Source organism: Elephas maximus, chromosome 16 (assembly GCF_024166365.1).
Source record: "Elephas maximus indicus isolate mEleMax1 chromosome 16, mEleMax1 primary haplotype, whole genome shotgun sequence".
In the NCBI taxonomy this organism is placed as follows: domain Eukaryota; kingdom Metazoa; phylum Chordata; class Mammalia; order Proboscidea; family Elephantidae; genus Elephas; species Elephas maximus.
In genome coordinates this window covers 65,395,959-65,419,787 of record NC_064834.1, presented here as the reverse complement: position 1 = coordinate 65,419,787, position 23,829 = coordinate 65,395,959, and the positions used below count along the sequence as shown (strand labels likewise).

General features: G+C 43.5%; 1 protein-coding gene across 9 annotated transcripts in view; it reads left to right on the top strand.

Annotated features, from left to right (window-relative positions):
* The window catches only part of ABLIM1 (actin binding LIM protein 1), a 319,662-nt gene extending 296,897 nt beyond the window's left edge, over positions 1 to 22,765 (top strand). For 2 of the 9 annotated variants that reach the window (XM_049854685.1, XM_049854684.1), the window contains exons 13-20: positions 604 to 708; positions 2,414 to 2,461; positions 5,611 to 5,757; positions 7,957 to 8,048; positions 9,289 to 9,400; positions 11,053 to 11,117; positions 11,972 to 12,032; positions 12,725 to 13,590. In XM_049854685.1, the coding sequence (XP_049710642.1) occupies positions 604 to 708; positions 2,414 to 2,461; positions 5,611 to 5,757; positions 7,957 to 8,048; positions 9,289 to 9,400; positions 11,053 to 11,117; positions 11,972 to 12,032; positions 12,725 to 12,762 (668 nt within the window). In that variant the 3' untranslated portion in view covers positions 12,763 to 13,590. Of the gene's footprint in view, positions 1 to 603; positions 709 to 2,413; positions 2,462 to 5,610; positions 5,758 to 7,956; positions 8,049 to 9,288; positions 9,401 to 11,052; positions 11,118 to 11,971; positions 12,033 to 12,724; positions 13,649 to 15,240; positions 15,322 to 16,697 lie in introns of those variants that run through there. The other 7 variants (XM_049854686.1, XM_049854687.1, XM_049854690.1 and 4 more) reach the window with 7 other exon arrangements.
* The last annotated feature ends 1,064 nt before the right edge of the window (positions 22,766 to 23,829 follow it).

The window sequence follows — 23,829 nt, the reverse complement described above, 5'->3', positions numbered from 1 at the left end:
TGAATAGTGGTTTCAAAGTACCTAACAGAAAGGGTTCTGACTGTCTTGTGTATGTCAAAGTAAGGAAATCAGAGTCATGCTGCAAAGAAGCCATTTTTTATCACGAAGGGTAAGGACTGGGTGACCCCAGACTTAGCCTTCAGTTCAGAGAAACACATTCCAATTGCCAGCCTCTGCTCCCATGCCTGAAAGTGACTGTATTTGGGTTTGCCTAGCCCTTCCCTTTACTTGCTTGTGATTTAACCATTTGACAGCTGATCCTGAATCATTAGCAAGTGATTTTCCTGCCTTTTATTATCCTTCCCATCTGATTGGTTTGCTCCTGGCTCACAGCCGCCAACCACCAACCGCATGCCATTGGAATGATGCACCTGACTGCTGGCTGCTTCTAACCTGGTTCCACTTGAACGCCACTGTCTTTGGGAAAACTAAACCCGACATCACCTTTGCCAACTACGTTGATGAATTGATTTTGTTTCTTTTGGTTCTCTTTTTTGGTGTACCTCCTTCCAGTTTGTTGTTTTGGATTTTGATTATGCTTGCTTTGTTTTCTTTATTGCTGTCCCTTCTCTCATTTTGTTTTCTCCATTCTTCTCATTGGAGGCAATGAGCCGTCCAGCGGCCGGAACTCCCCTCTCCCTTACCGGCCAGACAGCCGCCCTCTAACTCCAACATACGCTCAGGCCCCCAAACATTTCCATGTTCCAGGTAGGAGCTGACACAGTCTGTGTCTTGGTGTCCTGTCACAGTGTAGAATGTAGCCTTGTAACCTCTGTCTTGTCTCCATCTCTCATGCTCTTTTAATTGGGATGCACATAGTTGACAAACCCTAAATTGCAGGATCTGACCCAGAGGGCCTTTCAGAAAGTTTTATATGTGAAAAGCCAGGATAGTATTGAAGGTTTAAGCTTTCTCATATTTTCTGGAGAGGGTGGAGGGTAGGAGGCAAAATATAGGGGGTTGAGTTGTTTTGTTTGTACTAAATTTTTCATCTTACCTTTACATTAGTGCTTTCTAAGATATCACTGTGGTTTGGTGTCATTGACTATCACAATGGCAATCTAGTTATCTATCTTCTTGTCATGAAGATGGAACCACAGTGTTGCCTGAGGGTATTTTGATATTTCCTGTTTCTCTCCAATGTGGGGATTGTTTCCATGGATTTTTCTTTTTAGAGAGGTGTAAAGTTGCATATATTGGGTGAACTTTCTGCAACATCTAGGTAACTGACCACCTCCATAACCCACAAAGATATCTTGCAATTTAGGCTTGGTGCTGCAAGCTTCGCTCTGGTACTCACAAGCATTTGCTGTCAGTAGCACTCTGCCACCAGGAACTGGGAAAATCCAAACCCATCAATACCTTCATGTTTTGAGTCAGCTCAGTTTGTGAGTGCAGAATTGGCCGTCTCAGGCATCGCAGTGTGGTGTTTCCACTGGAAGTGCATTGCTTTGCTTCTTTTAGCTGCTGAAAGTGGTTTAATAAGTTACTCATTATATTCATGTTAGTAAGCTGATTTGGAATCTGTAAGAGTTTTTCCTTCTGGATTCTAAACTCACCTAATAAAACCAAGGCAAGTTCAATGCAGTTCGGCCCTGGTTTTGGACTGCCTTTAAAAAAAAAAAAGTTTCATTGAATCTTGAAAATCGATGTTCTTTCTTTGCGATTTTTTGCAACTTTAATACTCCACCAACATATAGTTGCCACGATTCTGGAGGAAACAGAACCTTTTCAAATTTCCTGAGTCTTCGCACTTGAAGTAAAATGGTAGATAATCAAATAGGATCCTGAATGAATATATGAATAGTATTTAGCATCTCTTTTCTTTTTCTTTATTTTTTTTTTAATTTGGCCTACACAAGTTAGGATTTTTTGGGCATCCCATCATCACGTCGGACTAGCCTGCACATAAAAAGTATTTCTGTGTTTTAAAAATATACTCGTAATTTTACTACATTGCTTTCCACTGTTCCACTCACTATTTGAGAAGTAAATTGAGCCGCTGGTATCTACTGGGAGCTCAATTTCTAGACAGTAGCAATTTGGGGATTTGTCCCCAAACTGGTTATGTCTTCCCCACCATTAGAGTCCCTGTACTGCTTGCATTTCCTCCTGTTTTTAATCCCACTTTGAATGAAGTGTGTATTTTAAATAAATGGCTCATGAATTAATTACATATCTCTATTATGTCCTAAGATGTATTACAGAGACTTCCATTTCACTCACCTGTAGTAATTCACTCATTTCTGTAATTTTTTTCTTCCGGTAGACTCAATCTTTGTAATACAAAAGTTTACCTTCTGGGTTATTTTTATTCGAGAGCCTTCAGTTTGGCTTGCCTCTTGGTTGATCTGTCTTTTCCATCGCTGAACTGGTTCCCATAATCACACATCTTTGCTTTTCATTTCCACAGATCAAGGGATCAACATTTACCGAAAACCACCCATCTACAAACAGCATGGTAAAACCCGCTCCCCTCCGCGTAGCTTTTAGTAGCAGAGCCCGCTGAATCCCTTCTCTTTGCTGTTCCCTGAAAGACTTAACTGCTGCCATTTTTGAGAAACAAACTGATTCTGGGGCAGATTATGCTTTTACGGTCTCTGGTGGTGCAGTGGTTAAGTACTCGGCTACTAACTGAAAGGTCGGAGGCTCGAATCCACCAGCTGCTTCTCAGGAGAAAGATGTGGCAGTCTGCTTCCATAAAGAGTTACAGCCCTGGAAACCCCATGAGGCAGTTCTGCTCTGTCCTGTAGGGTCACTATGAGTCAGAATCGACTCACCGGCAATGGGCTTGGTTTTTTGGTTAAGATGCAGATACCGTGAAATTAATTTTCTAGATGGAGAACACTTTGGTTAGTTAGGTGACTTGTAGCCTGTGTCTGAGCCCATGAAACCATGTATCATTTTTACCATAGAGAAGGGGAAGTATTGCACAGAAAACAAATCATAAACACCCTAACAAGTCTTTTTTTTTTTTGGGTGGGGGGTGGTATCAGATAATGTAACCAGCCTCAATAGTCATTTTGAAGACCAGGAGCCCCAGTCCTGGTCACAGCTCTTTTCCCAAATGGCTCTCTGATGTCACAGGCACTTTTCTCATTGGTAAAAACCAGTGAGTTAGACAAGATCATCTTTGAAATTCCTACCAAGTAAATATCACTGAAATGGATTTATTATCGTGTTTCCATTTTCTGGTAATATAGAATTCTTAAGCCCAGAAAATCACATTCCTTTATGTAAATCACATTTTCCTTTACCAGTGTTGGGTCTCTAAAGGGCTCAATCGGCCACAAATCTTTGTGAATAGATAGACTGGCCCTTGGGTAATTTCAAATAATTATCCACAAATTGTGCCTGGAAATTTGAAGGCTGCCTTTCGAACCCAGTTGACATTAATTACCCCTTAAGGATTACTAGTATGATATAAAAAACAAAATTGAAAAGATACAAGGGAAAAAAAAATTAGTCCAAAATTCTAGGGAGACAAAGAGAAAGTGTGTATTGTAGTGGTTCTAGAACTCTTTTGATTTTTTTTCTTTTTTTTTTTTTTTAAGGTTTTACATTGTGTGCTTGCTTTTTTAAGTTTGTTAACATTGTTTTTGTGTTTTTTTTTATGGTTTAATGTCTTCCCACCCACTCATTTACATGTGAATGTTTAACTAACTACTGACTTCACCAATTCTAATGTGTAAGTACTGTTTGAAGTCATGCTTTTCTGTTTTGTTTTTAATTGAGAATAAGCATCCCAGAGTTGGGTTTATCAATTTAGAGAGTCCTTGTTTAGGCCATGCCTCTCTGAACAAAAATGATCAAATGATTAAGATTTATGGAGATTGGGTAATGTTAGATTATTTGTTTGGAAGGGGCTAATTGGCTTCTTTGCATGGAATTTACTTTGACTGAAGTTATAAATTAACTAAGAATAGCAAAAGCAGTACTTCCTAAAGTTCCATGCAATAGAAATAGTTATACCGGAAAAAAAAAAAAAGAAGTATCTGTGCTCTGATGTATTTAGGAAATGCTAGATTTAAATAACACACACCACCTGATTTAAATAAAGTCACACTTTTTTTTAAATGCAGTACTTCCCGGTCTTTAATATGCTAAAATGTAGTATGCACTAGTTTTCCAAATTGAATTTTTTTTTCTCAGATTAATGTTCAGAGAAGTACTGTTCCATGCCTGACCAAGACCTAACCTTGATCAAGTCACTTAAGTATATTTAGGCCCAGAGAGCTACTCAAAGGATGTGTGAGTTGGAGCTGAAGAGTCAGAAAGTTATTTCCAGATTTAAAAAAAAAATGTAAATATAAAAATATCCGAGTCCATGGGGAAATTTTACTTATGGCATTTTATTTTGAAATGTTTAGTAGCATTCCAGGCCAGTTTACAAAGTTAGCGGGAAGGACTGACCATTTTACTCAATTTGGGTTGCTCCATCTCTGTGATTATGAGCCCTGGTGGGCGCAGTGGTTAAGCACTCAGCTCCTAACCGAAAGGCTGGAGGTTTGAACTCATCAGCTGCCCTGTGGAAGAAAGATGTGGCAGTCTGCTTTCATAAAGATATGCAGCCTTGGAAACCATATGGGGCGGTTCTACTGTGTCCTGTAGGGTCATTATGAGTCAGAATCAACTCAAGGGCAACAGGTTTTTTTGTTTTGTTTTGTTTTGTTTTTTGTGGCTTTCTGTGATTAGATTTGGGCTCTAAGCCAGCGAGTCCTCCTCTAAGGATAGCCATTAAGAACTGTGTTAACTAATCGTTGCTGGTAGCCTGGCTTTTGTTGTTGTACAGCTGGATGACTTACATGTATGTGCAGACCCTTGAACAAAACGCTAGTAGGCATGGCAAACACAAGCCACAGAGCCATGCTAAATTCCTGTGAACTGAAAGTGGATCTTGCCATCCCCATTTGTCCTGGGACTCCAGAGCATATATATAGTATGTAAGAATTAAAATGAACTGGACCAGTATATTTGTGGCTTGTTACCCAAGGATACGAAGCAAGCCAGCCCTCTAATAATTAACAAATACAGCCAAGAAAGAGTGTTGTGGTTTTAATTTAGCTCTTTAATTTCAAACTAATAATTTAAATTTCTAAATTTAATAATTTAAATTTCTAATTCCCCTAGAGGGAAAAAAAAAAGAGGAGTATTAGCCAATGGAGCTCTCTGTGGTGACGGAATTGTTCTATAACTGCACTGTCTGAGACAGTGAGCCACTAATCACCTGTGGCTACTGAGCATTTGAAATGTAGCTAGTGTAGCTGAGAAACTACATTTGTGATTTTCTTTAATTTTAATGATTTACATTTAAATAGCCACATGTAGCCAGTATTGGACAGCACAGCTGGAGAACAGGGTTTTGTTTTGTTTTGTTTTGTTTTATGTAGAACAGACATGGAATGGAGCTTTGCTCCTGACTGAAAGTAAAGAAAATGAGCTGAGTTGTCACTGGTCGCCACTGAATGACTGGGCAGTGAACAGTGGTGATAAGCAGAGCCTTCTAGGGTTGAAAATGTTGCCAGAGGACAACAACCAAAACCCATGGAACTGGGGCTGGCCCACCCCTGCCTTGCAGACCACAGCTAAGCTCCCCTGATTCCCACCTAGATGCAGCTGCCCTGGCAGCCCAGAGCAAGTCTTCAGAAGACATCATCAAGTTTTCCAAGTTCCCAGCAGCCCAGGCTCCAGACCCCAACGAAATACCAAAGATTGAGACAGACCACTGGCCTGGTCCCCCCTCACTTGCCACCGTCGGTATGCAACCCTTACAGCTAAGTCAAATGGACAAATTTCTAGGGGGTCTCAAAGTGAAATTCTTAAAATATGCCAGAAAATGTGTCCTTTTTTTTTTTTTTTAATGATTTTTAAGAAAAATATGATCAAGAGGTAGAATAGTTGGGTAAAAGCCTAGTGTGGTATTAACTTCTGTGGAAAATGTTTAAAAACTATAAAAATCAACTGCCAGGGCCTTGATTTAACCAAACCCACTGAGACACAGAACTAGTCTAAAACTGCTGGTTCACAGCAACTCTCGGAGTTAGGACTGCAAAACCAGAACTCTTTTTAACATGTTTGGATGAAGACCTCAGAGCAAGAACATTGTTCTGTATACTCAGAGTCTGGTGGGTGAATTTACCGAGTGTCCTTATAAGCATGACTGCTTGCAGTGAAATTTGTTTTAGACGGTTTCTGGGTTTTCGGTATTTTTCTCTTAACAACCAGTCTTAACATTTAAGCACTTGCACTTTTCTTGCAAGATCACATTCTTGGCTACTAAGAAGGGCTATTGCAGAGCAGTAAGTGTTCTGAAATATTACTTGTGTGAAGTTGCTTGATTTCACATCTATCATTTCCATGAATTCTGTGCTATGTCACACTTGAGCTCTTTCATTCTTTGCTTTGAACCACAGATTTATGCTTTACAGTTATGTCTCTGTCTTCACTGTTTTGTCAGTAATGACATCACATGGCCTAAAAAGAGGTATTAGCAAACACGGGCTAATACTGAAAATTCATGAGTCAGACTTACAAAGATAGGACTGTCTTATCCCATTTCTTTGGACAACCTAAAAGGCCTTCAATTTTCCAAAATTTCTCATTTTTCTTCATCATGCTATTGTTTAGCAAGTTATTTTTAGAATAACTTTATAAACAATGTAAGTGGATCTGGGAGCAATTTAAATTTGTAGAAAGAGTTGAAGGAAAACCCACCACCTCCATTCATTATTCATGACTCTCTATAGATCACGTTGACTTGAGAGTTATCTAATTCTTGCCAACTTGTGTCTAATCATTTCTATTAGTGTGGGCTAAAGAAAGAAAATTCATGTTGGCATTTATGAGTTTTAGAACTGAGCCAGGAGTCAGCTTTTCTCCACCAGTTTGTGCCTTTCAGAAAGTTCCTGAGACCCTTGAGATTCCTGGTTCAGCCGTGTTGCTTAGTGGAGACAGTAAAGCAGCTAAACTTTGGGGGAGCTTGGGCAGGAAGAATGAAAATTTTGTTGTTAAAACCATTATATCTAAATAGTTTAAAGCTCCTTTGGGTTGTAATATGTGGCAAGTTGTGGGCCCATTAATCAAAATGATAAAAACTATCAGTTGAAGTTCATTTTGATTAGATTAGCAAGCTTTCCTGTTCCCTTGCACAGCCAGCTTAATCCAAGCAGTTTAGGGAAAAAAATTTATCCTGATCCCTCCAGCTATTCAGACAGATTCTTTCCCCTGCCTGTCTCTCCTTTTCCTGGAAGCTCAAAACTTCTACATGATTTTGCCCAACTAAATAACTTCCAAACTATACTAATACTCTTAACTCTGTTAGTATAAAATTCCTTTGTGACCATTTTTTGAAGTGTTGAGAAAAAGGAAATGTTAGGGACTCATCCCTTAAAAGAAAAACAAAAGATGTGTTTGTTACTGACTGTCGTGAGGGTAAAAGATAGGGTGATGGTTTTATGACAAGCCTCAATATTCAGAAAAAGTAAAAACAACAAGACTTTAAAACTTCTCAAAGGAGAGTGACCATCGTATCTATTTGATGGTAGGTAGATGAATTTGGATTCCTCGCTTTTTGAAAGTTGACCCCAGGGACGTAAAATATAACCGTAGATACCGCTATAGTGAGCTCTGAGCAAATGGTTCGTGTGATGACTTAGACCAATCACAAAAGCAATCTGAGTTCTAATTGAGCAGGCCAGTGGTTGGGAGGCCACAATCTGTGCTTCACTGGCACCACACATTGAACTGGCTTGTCACGCTGGGCTTCTTCTCTCTAGAAACCAGCCAGTAGTGCTGAATGGGTGGTGAGCACCTTTTCCTCTGTGTCGTTCACTGTAAAATGTTAAAAAAAACATTGCTGACTTTGCCACCCTAACAAACTGAGCACAGATGGACTAGTCCCTTAAGGATCCCTTGTCGTGGGGCTGATGTGAGAAGTTGTCTTTGCTGTGGAATTAGGAACTGATACAAGACGCAGATCTAGTGGCAGAGAGGAAGATGACGAGGAACTTCTGAGACGCCGGCAGCTTCAAGAAGAGCAGTTAATGAAGGTTTGTCCTTGAACTACCTTGTTGCTGTCTTCCATTCAGTTCCATTCACTCTATGTTTTTTGAATCACTGCTATGTGCAGGTCGCCAAGATGAGGAAGAGGTCACCCCAGCTCTCAAGGGGCTTGTAATCTGGTAGGCGAGACAAGACAGGCATCTAGTAACTACAATAGGCCAGTACACAGTGGGTTCTAGAGATGACATTGAGACCATTGACCAAAGGGACATGGAATATTTGGGCTTTTGCAAGAAGAGTGAGACGGGGTAGGGGATGTGTGTGTGTGTGGGTGTTATGTGTTGAAAGGATGCTTAAGGGCCAGTTGGAGCCAAGGTGGTGTACAGGTTGGATGAGAGGGACAATATTTCTTTCCTTCCCCCAGAGTCCCACTCTGCTGGTGGGATCCCCTTGGGACTGAGCACTTCTCCAAATCTTTCCCAGGGATAGGGGGCCTTGTATGTACTCCTGAGCCAGGAGAAAAGGAAGAAGGGGGACTGCCCCTAAGACGCCCTCATCATACCCGTCCTTCACTAGCATGGGACCTATAGAGTCTCAGAAGACCAAAAGAGGGATAGCCAACTAATAGCCCGGAGTGGAGGGAGCCAGGTGATTATAAACTCTCCCACCAACAAGGGGCTGATAAAGCCCTTGAAATGATGTTTTCCAAAGATCCTTAATTACATAGGGAAATGCACATGATATTAGTTATATGGAAAAAGGATACATAGTTGCATTTATAGTGTGATCCCAGTTTTATATCTTATGTGCGGAGAAGAATACTGGATGGTACTTATTTCTGAGTGGTAGGCTATGGGTTGTTATTCTCTAGTTTCCAAAATCTGTACAATGAGCGTGTATGACTTTTTCTTTTGTTTTTGAACAAATCAATGTAACGTCTTTTCAAAGGCTACCATTCCCAACCACCACCACCCACATAAAGAATTCACACAGATTTGCACATAGCTCCTGAGGTCATCTGCTTGCAGTTTGGGGGGAGGGAAAAGGAGGAAGAATATTCTTCTGACAGCCCGGCTTTAGGGAAATAGAGCCTTAGAATTGAAAAGGCTAAGAGGAGTTCAGGGTCTAAAACCTGACCTTCCTCTTGAGGAATCTCCAGGCCACGGGGACCACAGGCCTCCAGGCCCCTCCAGAGCCACTAACGTCTTGCAAGATCTTCTAAAAAGAAACTGCATTTCCATGAAAGTAATTGCAGGATTTACTTTTTTTTTTTTCCTCTGCGACTAGCTCAACTCAGGCCTGGGGCAGTTGATATTGAAAGAAGAGATGGAGAGGGAGAAGGAGAGCCGGGAAAGAGCCTCTCTCGCAGCCAGTCGCTATGATTCTCCCATCAACTCAGGTGAGCCCCAGACGCGCCACCTTCCCTCAGCTGAGAGCTGGCCTCCCACACGCAAGGAGCCTGTATGGACCATCCCAAGAGAGGCAAGACCAGTTCTGCTGGTCTACAGGAAGGGGAGCCTGGAAAGCCCACTTCATATCAGCTGATGAGCATGTCATGGTTCTTCCTTACCTGTGTTTCCTTCCTGCCGGAAATGGGGAGCCCTTGGAGGATCTAATTCTGAGAAGTCAGTCCCATGTGCTAGGGCAACCTTCTAGAACAATCATCTCAGAGGGAAGTAGCAAAAAGGAGATCTTTATAGAGAACAGGGTGCTTTTTTGACTGGAGAGAGAATAAGCAAGGCATTTTCAAAGCATTGTGACTTTACATTGATATATTCCATACAGAATCTGAGGACCGACGGTATTCTTGACACTTTTGAAAGGAGATCGTTGATCCACTGGATCCGAAATAGTGTGTCAATACATTTTGACCTGTTTATATTTGTCATAAGCGAATTCTCTTAACCCACAAGATCTTTTCTCACATGTTCTGAATCAGCAGCATAATTTTCTGTCCAGTGGGTACCTTTAAAATTAGTATCATTAGGATTTACTATCTGCCAGTACTTTTGCTAAATATTGTTTTATTTAATCTTCCCAGTCTGCCAATGAAGTAGATATTATTGTTACTGTCCCCATTTTATAAATACGGAAACTGAGGCATAAGAAGTTTAAGTAACAGGCCCACTGTCACATAACTAATAATTAGCAAACTATGATTTAGGAGTCCAGGTATTCTAACTCCAGAGCCCACACTCTTAATAGAATACCCTGCTGCCTCAGAAAAGTACCTCATGGGCATTGATCTTAGATTAGGTTATTTAATCTTAAATCTTTAGAGGTCCTTCTAATTCAGAGCTTCTGTTCTACAAAAGTATATAGCACTTTACCTATGTGGATCAAGACATGAAGACTTAAAAAGATTAAATACCATTCCCAAAGATACAGAGGTGTTAAATTGTAGAGCTAGAATGCAAAGCCAGGTCTGCCCCCCAGCCCCCACCCAAGCCTAGCTGCCTGTGAGGCATCCAGATTATTGGTAGACGTGATACCCTATACCAGGCCCCTCAGGGGTCCGGCTGCCTACTAGATCTTAACTGTTTACATGGCTACCTTCCACGTCAGTTATTGCTACCTTACCAACTGGGGCATGAGGTTTTGTGCTCAGACATCCCTGGGTTCAAATCCTAGCTCAGCTGTTTGCTAGCTGAGTGATCGTGGGCAAAATATTTAACACCTCTTACCCCTATTTCCTCTTCTGTAAGATGAAGATATTAACTGTGTTATTAGGGTTGTAACGAGGAGTCAAAGAGATAAAGTGTGCTGCGCACTTAGATACATTCCGGGATCTTAGGAAGTACAGGTAGCTTCAGCCCTAGCCGAACTGGCTGTACTTCCCTCCCCACTCCTCCTCAGTGAGATCACTGGCCACCCATTCCCAGCGTCACACAAATGATGGTGAAGTTTTGGGAATACTTGGGCCCAATATTGTTTAAATTATCTACTTTGAAACTTCCTTCTGCAAGGTAAATTTACGCTGCCAAATTCGCGTGGGAAAATTGGACTTCAGTTCCCTAACAGTTAGTCTTTTTCCTTTTTTTTGTCATTCAGCTTCACATGCTCCATCATCTAAAACCTCATCCCTCCCAGGCTATGGCAAAAATGGGCTTCACCGGGTAAGATTCCTCTTATCCTCAAATGACCATTATGTGTGGCTCCAGTTAATTATTTCTGTGTTAACTCCTTCCCCAGTCCCCTTTACAGTGCTCATGTACTACCTGAATACATCTAACACTTGATCTAAATGTTGGGATATAATGAAGATGACCATCTCCTGGACCTCCTGGTGAAATCACTTTGGGTCACAGGCAAGATCAGATACTTCAATTGAGAGAAAGAGAAATTGACTGTAGGCAAAAGAATAGCCTGTGTAAGCTTAGAGGAAGACTAGATCAAATAATTATGCAGCAAAAACATTTACAGTCAAGCAAAAGGGAATCACTGGAGTCATCATCTCTGCTGTAAAATGAAATGGGAACGCTTGTTACCATCCTCCTGGCAAAAAGTAGAACAAATGCAATTGTGTAACTAAGTAGGGAAGTGATTTTTTTTTTTTTTTTTTACTTATCAGCAGGAGATTTAAAGCCTCTTATGCAGTGGCATTGGACGTTCTACAAAAAATAACGGATTTGATAGTAGTAGAAGAATTGTTGTTGGGTGCCGTCAAGTCACTTCCAACTCCTAGTGACCCCATGTGATGGAGTAGAACTGCCCCACAGGGTTTTCTAGGCTGTCATCTTTACAGAAGCAGATCGCCAGGTCTTTGTCCCGAGGAGTTGCTGGGTGGGTACAAACCGCCAGCCTTTCAGTTAGCAGCTGCGTGCTTAACCTTTGCGCCACCAGGGCGCCTTAGGAAAGAAAAGTATGGTCCAGGAATTTCACTTGGAAAGAATCCCCGGGATTTATTAAATCCCATTCCCTTTTCGGCTGACTCCAAAATGGTTGCTATAACGTGTTTTCCTTGTTTCAGCCTGTTTCCACAGACTTTGCTCAATATAACAGCTACGGGGACGTCAGCGGTGGAGTCCGAGGTGAGACTTCCATGGCCAGGCTGTTGACTGATGCTGGCCACATCCTCCGCTCTTGGCTGAGGTCCATGAGAGGCTTTGTTATCCCAAGCATATCGGCTATGTCCACGCCGTCATGTATCCCAATATCACATATAGCCTCTGTGAGCTAAGACAGCATTTAGTAAAACTTCAGGGGATCTCTGATGATATAAAACCATGAGGAGAGAGTTTGTAAGAAGTATGTTTTGCTCCTTCTATGTGCTGAGCCCTGTACTAGATACCTGGAGATACAGCCAGCCATCAATAAGACATGGCCCTTACCCTCATAGTGTATACGGCCTAGTGCAAGAGAGAGTGAGCGTGAGCAAGCAGGAGAGCACGTGCATCTGAAGAGACCATGGCGGCCCAGTGTGTTAAATGCAATGACTGGAGATTCAGAGAGAAGGAAGGGGGCAAGGGGGCACCTTTAGGTTATCAGGGAAAGCCTCCAGGAGAGAGGGATGATTTCATTGAGGATTAAAAATGGAGCAGGCATTTCCTGGCTTTAGGGAGGCAGGTGCGGACAGTGTGTTTAGAGACCCAGAGCAGGAAGAGAACATGATTCATTGGGTAAACATTTTGTAAACTGCAATAGAAGCTAGTTTCTCTAGTAAGGTTTCCGTGATCTTCTGTGGACTTAGCCTTATGATCTTTTCTTTTCCTTTCCTTTCCAGACTACCAGGTATGGAACACTTGCCCTTTCTTGAGCTGACCACACCACCAGAACAACCATTTTTCCATCCAGTTGTGTATCGTTGCCCTGGGGAAGGGCTTCTCTTGAGACGATGCTTATTTTGGTTGATTCATCTAATCCTATGTCCATAACCATAATGAGCAGGCAGGCCTGGTGCTTGGCTCAAGTTGTCCTTGCAGGTCTTGGGGACAGGGCATGAACCAGGCCAGGTGCTGGAGGACTCCTTGATCTGGCCTTGGGGAGTCATCTGTGGGTTAGAAGTAGACCAGCATCAAGAGTCTGCCCATGTATAAGTTTAGTTTGTTTTTGTTTTGTTTTTCTTTTAATTATAACCACTCAGTACTTCAGGTCCTTCTCTCCCTTGTCTCATCCCAAATGAAGAGAAACTCATGCATTGGACAATAGGAATGAGCAGTTTCCTCTGGTACCATTGCTTTCTTTCTAGAGCCTAAACCTTGTAAAATTGTGATAGAGACTGAGAGAAAGGAAACATGCAAAGAAAAGCAAGATAAAAATAAGAAAGTAGCAATAGACCTGGCAGATGTTTTGACGTACCATATGCTTTCATACATACAGCCCACATTCACAAATTAGTCAATAGCTATTAGGTCAGGATCTTTCCCCGACTTAAATATGAAAGAGAAGTATCCCTGCCCTTATTCAGCAAGAATCTCATTTTGAAAAATACGTGGTAATCAAGATGGCATGTCTATGAGATAAATGGTGGCAAGGACTAGAGACTCTAACAGGGACGTTTGGGAGCCCACCGTCATCTTCTCAGTTCCCCACGCTGTTCTGTGTGCCTCCTGAATTGGTATTTCTGTTGCAGACCCTTCCAGATGGCCACATGCCTGGAATGCGGATGGACCGAGGAGTGTCTATGCCCAACATGTTGGAACCAAAGGCAAGTGCGGATCTTCTTCTCTTTGCTCTTATACAGGGATGACAGGCTGGGACAGAGCCTTAAAAATTTCTCATTTTGCTATTTTTTCACCATGTCAGAGGGTTGTGCCCACTTTGTTTTGGGCTGGTGCATTCAGGCAAAACCATAAAGCAACCTGCCATTCTTTGGTTTTGCCCTACCAAGTCAGCAAGTTAAGCCCTCACTGTAAAGCTCTGTGTGTACAGTGAAGTGCTGGCACATCTGTCCCTGTGACCAAGGGATTAATTGGACCCTGCCATGAGCATTGCAAGGCGTGCCCAGTGCAGAGTGGAACAGCAGCAGAGTGCTCCAGATAGGTGGCTGAGTTGTCCCGGTTTGCCCAGGACCTTCCCAGTTTTAGCAATGAAGGTCTTGCATCTCAGGAACCTCCTCAGTCCCAGGCCCCTGGACAAACCTTAGCTCCGGAACACCCCGTACACCCAGAGATGCCCGAGAGCTTGTGCTCCCTGGTGACCAGGGCTTATTTCAGTATGTCAGCCCAGGAGCACTGCTCTAGCACACCCGGCTCAGGACTCATGGGCTAGGCATGGAACAAGATTGTTGAACCCTTCGCAAAGTTATCCTGCCAGATAAAAGGCATCATGTAAAAGACAAGATGGTACCTGTAATTTCAATTCTGTCTCTCTTTTTTTTTTTTTTGATGGTGAAAATCTGTAACAAACCATTTGCCATTTCAACCATTTTTTATTGTGTTAAGATATATCTAAAACAAAACATTCCCCATTTCAATCTTTTTTACATGTGTAATTCGGTGACACTAGCTACATTCACCATGTCATGTAATCATCACCACTGCCTGTTGCCAGGAGCCCTGGTGGCGCAGCGGTTAAGAGCTCGGCTGCTAACCAAAAGGTCAGCAGTTCGAATCCACCAGCTGCTCCTTGGAAACCTTATGGAGCAGTTCTGCTCTGTCCTGTAGAAACACTGTGAGTTGGAATCGACTTGACGGCAAGGGCAATGGGTATCTGTTTCCCATTTTTTCATCGACCTTAGCAGAAGCTCTTAAGCAAAACCTCCTGCTTCCTCCTCTTACCCACACCTAGCAATCACTAATAAACTTTGGTTTCTGTGCATTTGCTTGTTCTACATATTTCATATAGGTGGGATCATACGATACTTGTCCTTTTGTGGCTGACTTCTTCCACTCAGCATGATATTTTCAAAGTTCATCTAAGGAGATCTGGGTTCTTCCGTGCTGTCACACGTATCAGAACTTCATTTCTCTTTGTGTCTGAATAATCAATTCTCTTTGAATTTTTATCATCATCCCCAATACATAGTACATTCGTATTCTTTCACTCAGCAAGTCTCTCTAAAGGCACGTTGCTATGGGAGACACTTGTTTGGAGAGCCAGGAATGATTGAGAGTGTGTCCCTGTGCACTAGGGAACCTGAGCTCCAGCTGGTCTGGAAGGGGGATCACCCATTGCTCTGATGCTCTAATTGTAACCTCTTAGAAGTTCTGTCCTGGGAGTTGCAGATTTAAGTGGATTCTGCTTGGTAATGAAATGGACAGCACTGTTCTAGAAGAGATGTTTTTCTTTCCTTATCAGATATTTCCATACGAAATGCTCATGGTGACCAACAGAGGGCGCAACAAAATCCTAAGAGACGTGGACAGAACCAGGCTGGAGGTAAAAAAAAAAAAAAAAAAAAAAATCCATTCCCAATTGCAGTTCCCTGTGCCTTCCCCTAAGAAATGTTTTATGTCTTCAGTGAAAGCAAAAAGGAAATGAAATGAAATAAAAAGGATCAACCCAATATTGTAGGTAGAACTAAGAGGTAACTTTGGAGGAAACCCCAAATTTACATTTAAGAGACAAGCTTGGTGAAATCCAGAAGTACCACCCAAGAGCCACAGCATAAATGTCGTCATTCTGTCTGGAAATCTGACGGTGCCATAACTATGACTAGAGATGAAGGAACGGGCGTCTCCATCCCTCTGCACATACCCCTAGGTCCCTGTCAGGAGGGAGCCCTCAATAAAGAGGTTAGCACTGCACAAGTCTCCCTCCGCTGTTTCCGCATTCCTTGTTGAAGGGTTATCTGGGTCCACATACCCAAGATCTCCTTAGACATGGAAGACTGATCTTTGTTGTTTTACATCCGAATGATTTTAACTAAGAACTCTGGCCATGAGCCTCTTAAAGAACCATTACTTTTCCCTGACAAAAGGCAGCACCTGTGTGTAAGAGGTAAGCCTGGCCCAGAGAATAAAGTCTCCAGTATCTTAAGGGAACTTTCCTAGGAGGAAGGACAGAAGGATGGTCCCCCCAGTAAGACCCAGCATCCACCTGAACTGCTGCTGAGCCAGAAGGAGGCCCTGGGGCTCCCAGAGGACTACCCTGAAGGCCTCTCTCTTTAGCTTTCGTATTGTTGTGGCACGTTTTTCCTGTATCTTCTCAACACTCCAAGGAGCTGAAGTGGGGTCACCTCCAGCAAAATAAATCACTTCCTATAACCTTTACTAGGTCCCCGGGTTGTGCAAACGGTTTGTACTCAGCTGTTGGTCGAAAGGTTGGTGGTTCAAATTCACCCAGTAAAGCCGCAGAAGAAAGGCCCGACAATTTACTTCTGTAAAGATTACAACCGAGAAAACCCTATGGAGCTCAGTTCTACACTAACACATGGGGTCACCCTGAGTCACAATCAACTCAGTAGCAATGGGTTTAATTTGGGGGTTTTATGGTTGTTGTGTTGTTGTTGTTTGAGTCGGAATTGACTCGACGGCAGCAGGTTTGGTTTGGTTTGATTTGTTTATTTGGTGTTATCATGGTAATCATTGCTACTCCGCCAGCTCTGGTATCTGGTGGGAGGGCACTTCAGCTGGCCTGACCAGGTAAGGAGCCCCTATGCCCAGGGCCTTGTAATGAGCCCCGTGGCTTGAGGCAAGCTCCTCTCTAGCCATCCCACCTTGCTCTTAGAAATAATTAGTTATAAAGCAGAGAGCAACTTTCTGAGCCATCCGCATCCCCATCAGCACTGACCCCTGCTCTTTCCTCCTTTGCAGCGCCACTTAGCCCCAGAAGTGTTTCGGGAAGTCTTTGGAATGTCTATACAGGAGTTCGACAGGTTGCCTCTTTGGAGACGCAACGACATGAAGAAAAAAGCAAAACTCTTCTAACTTCCACGGGTAGACAGCAATTAGAAAAAGGAGTGACTGTGGCAGGGACACATAGGATGTTGTATTAAGGCTCAAAACTTGATTGGAGAATTTGCTAACTACTGTCTCTCAGCAACAAGAAAAAGGGAAAAATCTGATTAAAACACCCACAAGCCGACTCTTGGGCCAACTAACAACAACACTTGCCAAGAAGCCATGGGGTAGAAATCTCTGTGTTCTCAAACTCAACAGTGATGTTCACATGTGACCTTTTACATGACCTTACATACACAACAGGAGCTACTTTCCTTTGTTTTTCTTTAACTGTTGTCCAACAGTCGTGCTGACTGTAAGGAGAAGAGCCAGCAAGTGCCCTTAGGATGCCACATGGAAAGAAAAAAAAAAAAATCCCAGTTGTAAGAACTCCAAGGTATGAGTATTTATTCTTTAGTAGTGTGGCTGGGAAGAGAGAGCCCCAGGACCTATCCATGTGGCTGCAGCCATTCTGCACAAGCCTTTCCTTCTGGCCTCGTGCAGCTCTGCCCACGCTCAGCGGGAATGGAAACCAGAGTCCGGCAGCTGGGCAGCTATGTTTGAGTTTCAGCAAAAGTTGTTTTTAACAAGCTCCTTGTTCTCTACTGTCTGCTAGGATGTGGTTGGCAAAGGACTTGGCTGGTTTTTTTTGTTTGTTTTAAGAGAAAGAAAAGGAGTGAAAAGAAAACCTCCTTAACAGTTTTCTGCTTGAGATAGTATGCTTAATTCTTCCTCCCCACCAAGAACTAGGAGATATCTTGAGCCTCACCTTTGCAAAGAAAGGAAAGGGAAAGTCTTTCTCCAGATTAGCCAGGTTGCTGATGTTTGCAGCCCTGTTTGCCAGGGGCCGCATCACTCTTGGCAAAAAAAAAAAACAGAAACAGTTGTGTGTCCTAGCAATGAAGATTCACCAACGCAGCCCCTCTGCTCTGTACCTGGCTTCCTGTGACTCAGATCAAGCCCAACACTGATCTTGGTTTTGAAGGTCGGTTCAGTAACAGGCTAGGGAAAGGCACATTTTTCTCTTTTTCAAAATCCCTGCAACTCCAAAGTAGATTGCGTCAAAATGGATTTAATTTGGCCTTTCAGCTCTTCATCTTGCCTAGCCGAGTCTGTGTCTCTGCGTGTGTGTGTGTGTGTGTGTGTAACTGTGTGTAACTTGCCCAGGGTAATTGCGTGAAGTCTGCATTTGCTTTTTATTCTCATTTCTGCCTGAATGTTTGTCCCACTGTGCTGACCCTTCTAAGGGACATCTGCATAGATGCGGGCACACAACTCAGAGATCTAGATGAGGCTAAACTGCTCATGCCCAACGCTTCCCAACGCTGCCTCCTACACAGAAGGGGGGTGCTTAGCCATGCACCAAAGTAGCTAGTGTCGGGATCAGACTGAAGACCATAGATGTAGTCCAGGCCGTGTGTGGGGATCAGAGCATCTCAACCGAGTCTTCAAATTCAGCAACACGAGATTCAAGTCCGGGCCTAAGGTTTCATCAGCACACGGATATAAGACCCCAGTGTGATGCCAGAAGGCTTCTCGCTATGACTCAGATAGGAAGCGAGCTGGATAAGGAGGGTCTCTCAACTCCACATACACACGGAGAAAAGTTAAGCCACATTTATTCTCTTGCTTTGGGGCTCTGCTTAGGAATTTAAAGCTCTGTTTTCAAGCCAAAGGAGAAAGCATTTGAATTCACCTGCATCAGTCACTGACAAAAGCTTAGAAATTCTTCCTACTGGCACCAAGTATTAGGATTGCTAGCTGTCTAGCTGACGCTAATGGTAAAAAGCAAGTAGAATATTTCTGGAGCCTGAGCTGCAGACCTACAACTGGCAGCACACGCCTGCACACTGGGTGCTGGACTGGACACTAATTGCTTTGCAGCATTCTCCTGCCTACTTGCAGGAGGAATCGACGTTTGCTTGCCTTTGCAGTGCTATGCACTGAATGTCTGAGAACCGTTCTCACGCATACGTGTGTGCACATGCGCACACGCACACTCATGGTGCACGCATGTGCGTGCATTGGACGGGTTGGTGATGAGGAGATGAGACCAGCCCCTGCTGGACCTGAAGCCCGGCTGCAGCTTGCAGCATTGCCTCTTCACGTATCACTTCTGTCTTGCTTCATTCGGTGTTTTGCTGTCCCATCTTCTCTCTGAGCAATCCTACATTGGCAGCCTTGGCCCGAAGCCTGTGTGTCCTGTCCTTGGGGTCCTGCCCTCCAGGCTTCTTACAGGGTGTGAGGGTGTGGGGAATAGGGACCACTATACCCCAGCCTTTCCCTACGACAGTCATTAACAATGGTGGCCGAGGGGGTCCCAGCAATCAGCTGGCAGAGAAGTTCTTTTCATTATGGATACCATAAAGGGCCTCCAAGATTTTCATGAGTTAAGGAGGCCTGACGCAAGTATACTTTGCAGATCAGACGTCAGTGTAGGAAAACTCAAGGTATTTGGGAAACATGGGCACAATCAGATGGTTTTGCTAAAATTCCTGCCCATTGGTCTGTTAGTAGCTGCGTCCTAGGATCAGGACGTTAGTCTGAAGAAAACGTCAACTTCCTTATGTTGCAGAGACACTGAGTTAAGGGGCCTGCCCAAGATGGCAGTGATAGTCAAAAGAGCTAAGCTCTAAATCTGCTCCCGTTAATGAAACTACTTTTCTTGTATCTTTTGAACTCAGTTCTGTATCCAGCTTGAGGGGGAAAAAAAGACTTGTCTCAATATCAAGCATACTACCTAATTTAAACTACCCCACAGAAAAACACATTGCCAGAAAATACCAGTAGCTTCCTGTCTACAAGCTGAGCAGTACTCTGCTCTGGGGAGGGGACATTGGACACCAGAACGCAGTAGAAGACTCCAGCTGGGAGAACAGGTCATGGGGCAGCCTGGTTCTCCTAACCCCCAGTCCAATGTATGGGCTATAATTCTCTCTCCATGATGTGAGCCCAGGCTCAGCATGTGTGTCCTCAAAATGTCCAGGCCACAGTACAGAACATTCATGTTCTCAGCTTAAACCTTGCCCCACACTGCCTTTCACATTCAGATTGGGAACACAGGTTGCCAGGGTAGGTCACTCGGAGGAGGAATTCTGTCCTCAGCGAGCTTCCCTTGTGCATCTATAAAGGGCTACATTCTTGAGCATTCAGTGTACTTGTGACTGTTTAAGGTCACATCTCATGTACGCCTCTGTGACTTGTAAAGTCAGAGATGTGACAGATACATGAGATACACGATACATGAGATGTGAGAGCCAGTGCTTCCTTTCAAGTTTCTTCCAGAAAAGCCAGGATATCATGTAGTCTTCCCATGTTATTATATCACAGGAATAACGTTCGGAAACTCGTGCAACTTTGCATCCACACTTTGCTTTGGGGTGAGTTATGAGGTGTTCTTAATATGACTTCTTTCAAAACTAAGGATAGCCGGTTCTCTGAAACTAGAAAAGCTAAGTAATAGGTAATAAGGTGCAAAAAAGAAAAAAAAAAGAGTTTTCTATCTGTGATGTTCTCTCGTCTCTCCCTGCCTCCCCACTCCGCCTGAAGTCTGTTATTTCCAAGTCAAGTTTCCTCTTCAAGGGAGGGCTGGAGCAGTTCTCTTTTTCAGCTCTCTTCCTCCCCCCGCCCCAGTCAGGTTACATCAGTCAACTTGACTTGGAGCTGTCGAACTGGTAATGTTGATAAAAACTTTCGCCTAATTTCTTTACACTTTGAAGCAAACACCTTTCTCTAAACAGTTGCTTTCTATATGCTTTTGCAAATTTAAAAAAAAAATCAAATTAACCACTTTTGAGTAGATAGATCTTTTTAAAAACCTTGGTGCCAGCCTTCTCTGTCGTGTTGATGCGACAGGTGGCAACACCAGGCTCCGTGCTCACAGCACCTTACCTGATTCTCATGAAAGGCGGTGGAAGGAAAATGAACCCCGCGTCATCAGCCCCTCTCTGCCCCCTGAAGCAAGCTCCGTTTCTGTAAATCATCTCTTTGTATCTCTAGAAGCGATTTCATCTGTACTTCCAATGGCAGCCCTGATTGTATTTGACTTTTACAATTGTCTTCTTTTGAGGAGCCAAGTGTTCATCAGTGTGCCCTAAAATGCACTCTTCATTGTTCCCTCTCAAAGAACTTTCCAGAAAAAGAGATAGGGCTTGAGATTTGCAATGATACCACCTTATGGTGACGATACATATAATGGGAACTACCTTGTGACAAGAGAAACTTTTCTGTTTGGCATTTTTTTTTTTTTAATTGTTTTTCCATCTGCTGACCAGGAAGCAGTGGAGAGATGGTGACCAATATGCTTTGCATATGGATTTTTGTATTTTCATTTGGTCTGGTTGAATTTTCGGCAAACTCAAATGGACAGGGAAAGGGAGGGGGAGGGGAAGGGTGGTCAGTTTAAGCTGAAAGAAACTTTCCAAACTGTGTGTGTGTACGCTGCAAAATTAAATGACTCCAGCCTTTTTGAAGCTTAGTGTAATTGAGTGCCATTGTTATCATTAATTAAGATTTTTTCCAAAAGTGTCTCTCGTGAGAGTGAAATACCCATGAGTCACTTCCTGAACCACTGACCCAAGGTGGGAGGAGATGATACTCTACGGGTTGACTCAGAAAGGCGATGAGCCGCTAAGTGATTATATCTGCATATGTTGCTTTACCTGGTGGAAGAGAAGACGATTGTCCACAAAACGGATGTTCTTTCTGGGTGTTGTATACAGACCTGTCCACTCATCATGTGTGTAATACCTGTGAGTCGCCGACAACCCTGCATCAAAGCTCTCCCAGGTTTTTCATTTCAAGTTGGGTTTGTGGATTTTTTTTTTTCCAAGTTTGGAAGGCATACAGTTCTTTCCCTCCTTCCTCTTTCAAAATATGAAAGCAAATATTTGGAAGAACCCCGTTTTGAAAGCTGTGTCGTGTCCCCTGTGAAAGTGAGTGGTTGTCTGTCTGCGCCCTGAGTACCAAGTGCTTGTCCGCAGGGGAGGAGGTAGCCTGCCAGGCTCCAGATTGCTGTGCTTTACAGCCGCTCACCTGCCTACGCCCCTGTTGCAAGCAGCACTTAACTGCACTCCTTTGCCGTTGTACTCCGCACCACTGTTGTACTCAGAGCAACGCAATGAATAAAGTTGTGCGCTTTATTCGTAAATACCTCCACTCCGGGTTTTATTTCTTGTTCTGCTTCTTTCTTTAAAGGTCTGCCCTATTTTAAAAAGCATCAACGCAACTTCTAATAACCAAAAAAAAATCTAAATCAAACCAAAACCTTAGGAAATGCATAGGAAGGCCAGCTGGAAGAGAAAATATAACAAATAGCAACGGTATATACCAGGTGCTGTTGGCTCAATAATCGAGACAGTATTGACCAAGCCAACAAAATAAAAAGTTACATAGAGTTGTTGCACTGTGCTGGTCTAGCTGGTGTTTGATATTATTTGTGATGCAGAACAGCGACAGCTTCATCATTTAGAAAGGCCTGGGGATTTGAGCAGGTTTGAGGACAAGAGCTTCTGAGCCATCGTGAATGTGGATCATTGTAATAAAAACTAAAAAGCAATAGGAAAAAAGCATAGTTCATCTTTGACCTCCCATGCGTTGTCGTTGTGTGCCGTCAGGTCGATTCCGACTCACAGCGATCCTGCATGACGGAGCGGAACTGCCCCGTGTGGTTTCCAAGGCTGCAGTCTTTATGGGAGTAGGTTACAAGGTCTTTTCTCCTGCAGAGCCACTGGCAGATTCCAACCACCAACCTTTCAGTTAGCAGCCAAGAGTTTATGTATTAGATTCAGCTTGCTTTTTATCTTCACTGCCAAGATTCTGGGTTTGCCCAGGGTCTATTCGAATTCAGGAAGCCCTGGTAGCTCAGGCTGCTAACCCAAAGGCCAGCAGTTCAAATCCACCATGTGCTCCTTGGAAACTGTATGGGGCAGTTCTCTGTCATATAGGGTTGCTATGAGTCGAAACCAACTTGACGGCAATGAGTTTGCTTTGGGTGTTTTTTTTTTAATTCATCTTGAGGAGCCCTGGTGGTGTAGTGGTTAAGAGCTTGGCTACCAGCCGAAAGGTCAGCAGTTCAAATGTACCAGCCACCCCGTGGAAACTCTGTGGGGCAGTTCTACTCTGTCCTATAGGGCCACTATGAACCGGAATTGACAGCATTGGGTTTGGTTTGCGGTCTTATTCATATTTGAGATGTCCTCCTCTGACCACAACCTTTGTTCCACTGTGTGTATGTCAAGCCTGTACATGCTCGTCGTTTTGGCATTCAGATGGAAGCTGACACTGGGGTGGTTCTCCAGACAGTCAACATGTTTACTTCTCTGCTGTAGAAAACAGGTCAGGAGGCCTGGGCCCCAGGTCTGTGTTCTGTACACCTCTTCCCCCACCACACTAGCACCACCACTTTGGGCAATAATGACCACAGCCAGTGGCACTCCGCAGACCTCATCGTCAGCTCTCTGTGGCATTTGGCACTGTTGACTGTCCCGTCATTGAAAATTGACTTCCTGTCTCACTTCAGTGGTTAGTCCTCTCCCACACACAATAAAGCAAAGGGAGTCTGAGACCCTTCACCATTGGCCTTCAGATCAGCTTCACACTGACAATGCCCCTCCTTGCAATCCTGCACTTTGGCCCTTCCAAACACCATGCTGTCTTGTGCCTCAGCAGCTTTGCCAGTGGCTTTTCTCCTGTACAATGTCCAACCCTTCGAGGAGGTGGAGAGCCAAAAGGATCTGGCCCTGGGGAAAGGAGAAAATGGCCAAGGTTGCTTTGTGAAACCTGCTGTCCATCAACTCTTTGGCCTTGTTCACTTGAATTTTCCACGGGCTCCATTTTGCCCTAAATCAAAGAAGGGCCTGAGTTCATGCCCTCTCTCTGAACCTGCCCTGATCTTCCCAACCCGCTCTGCCCTAGCAAATTCTTTGCATAACTATGGTTGAGGCTCATGTTTGGCACTTATTAAGTGCTGCCTAGTTTTTTTTTTTTAGTAATGTTAGCTCTGTGT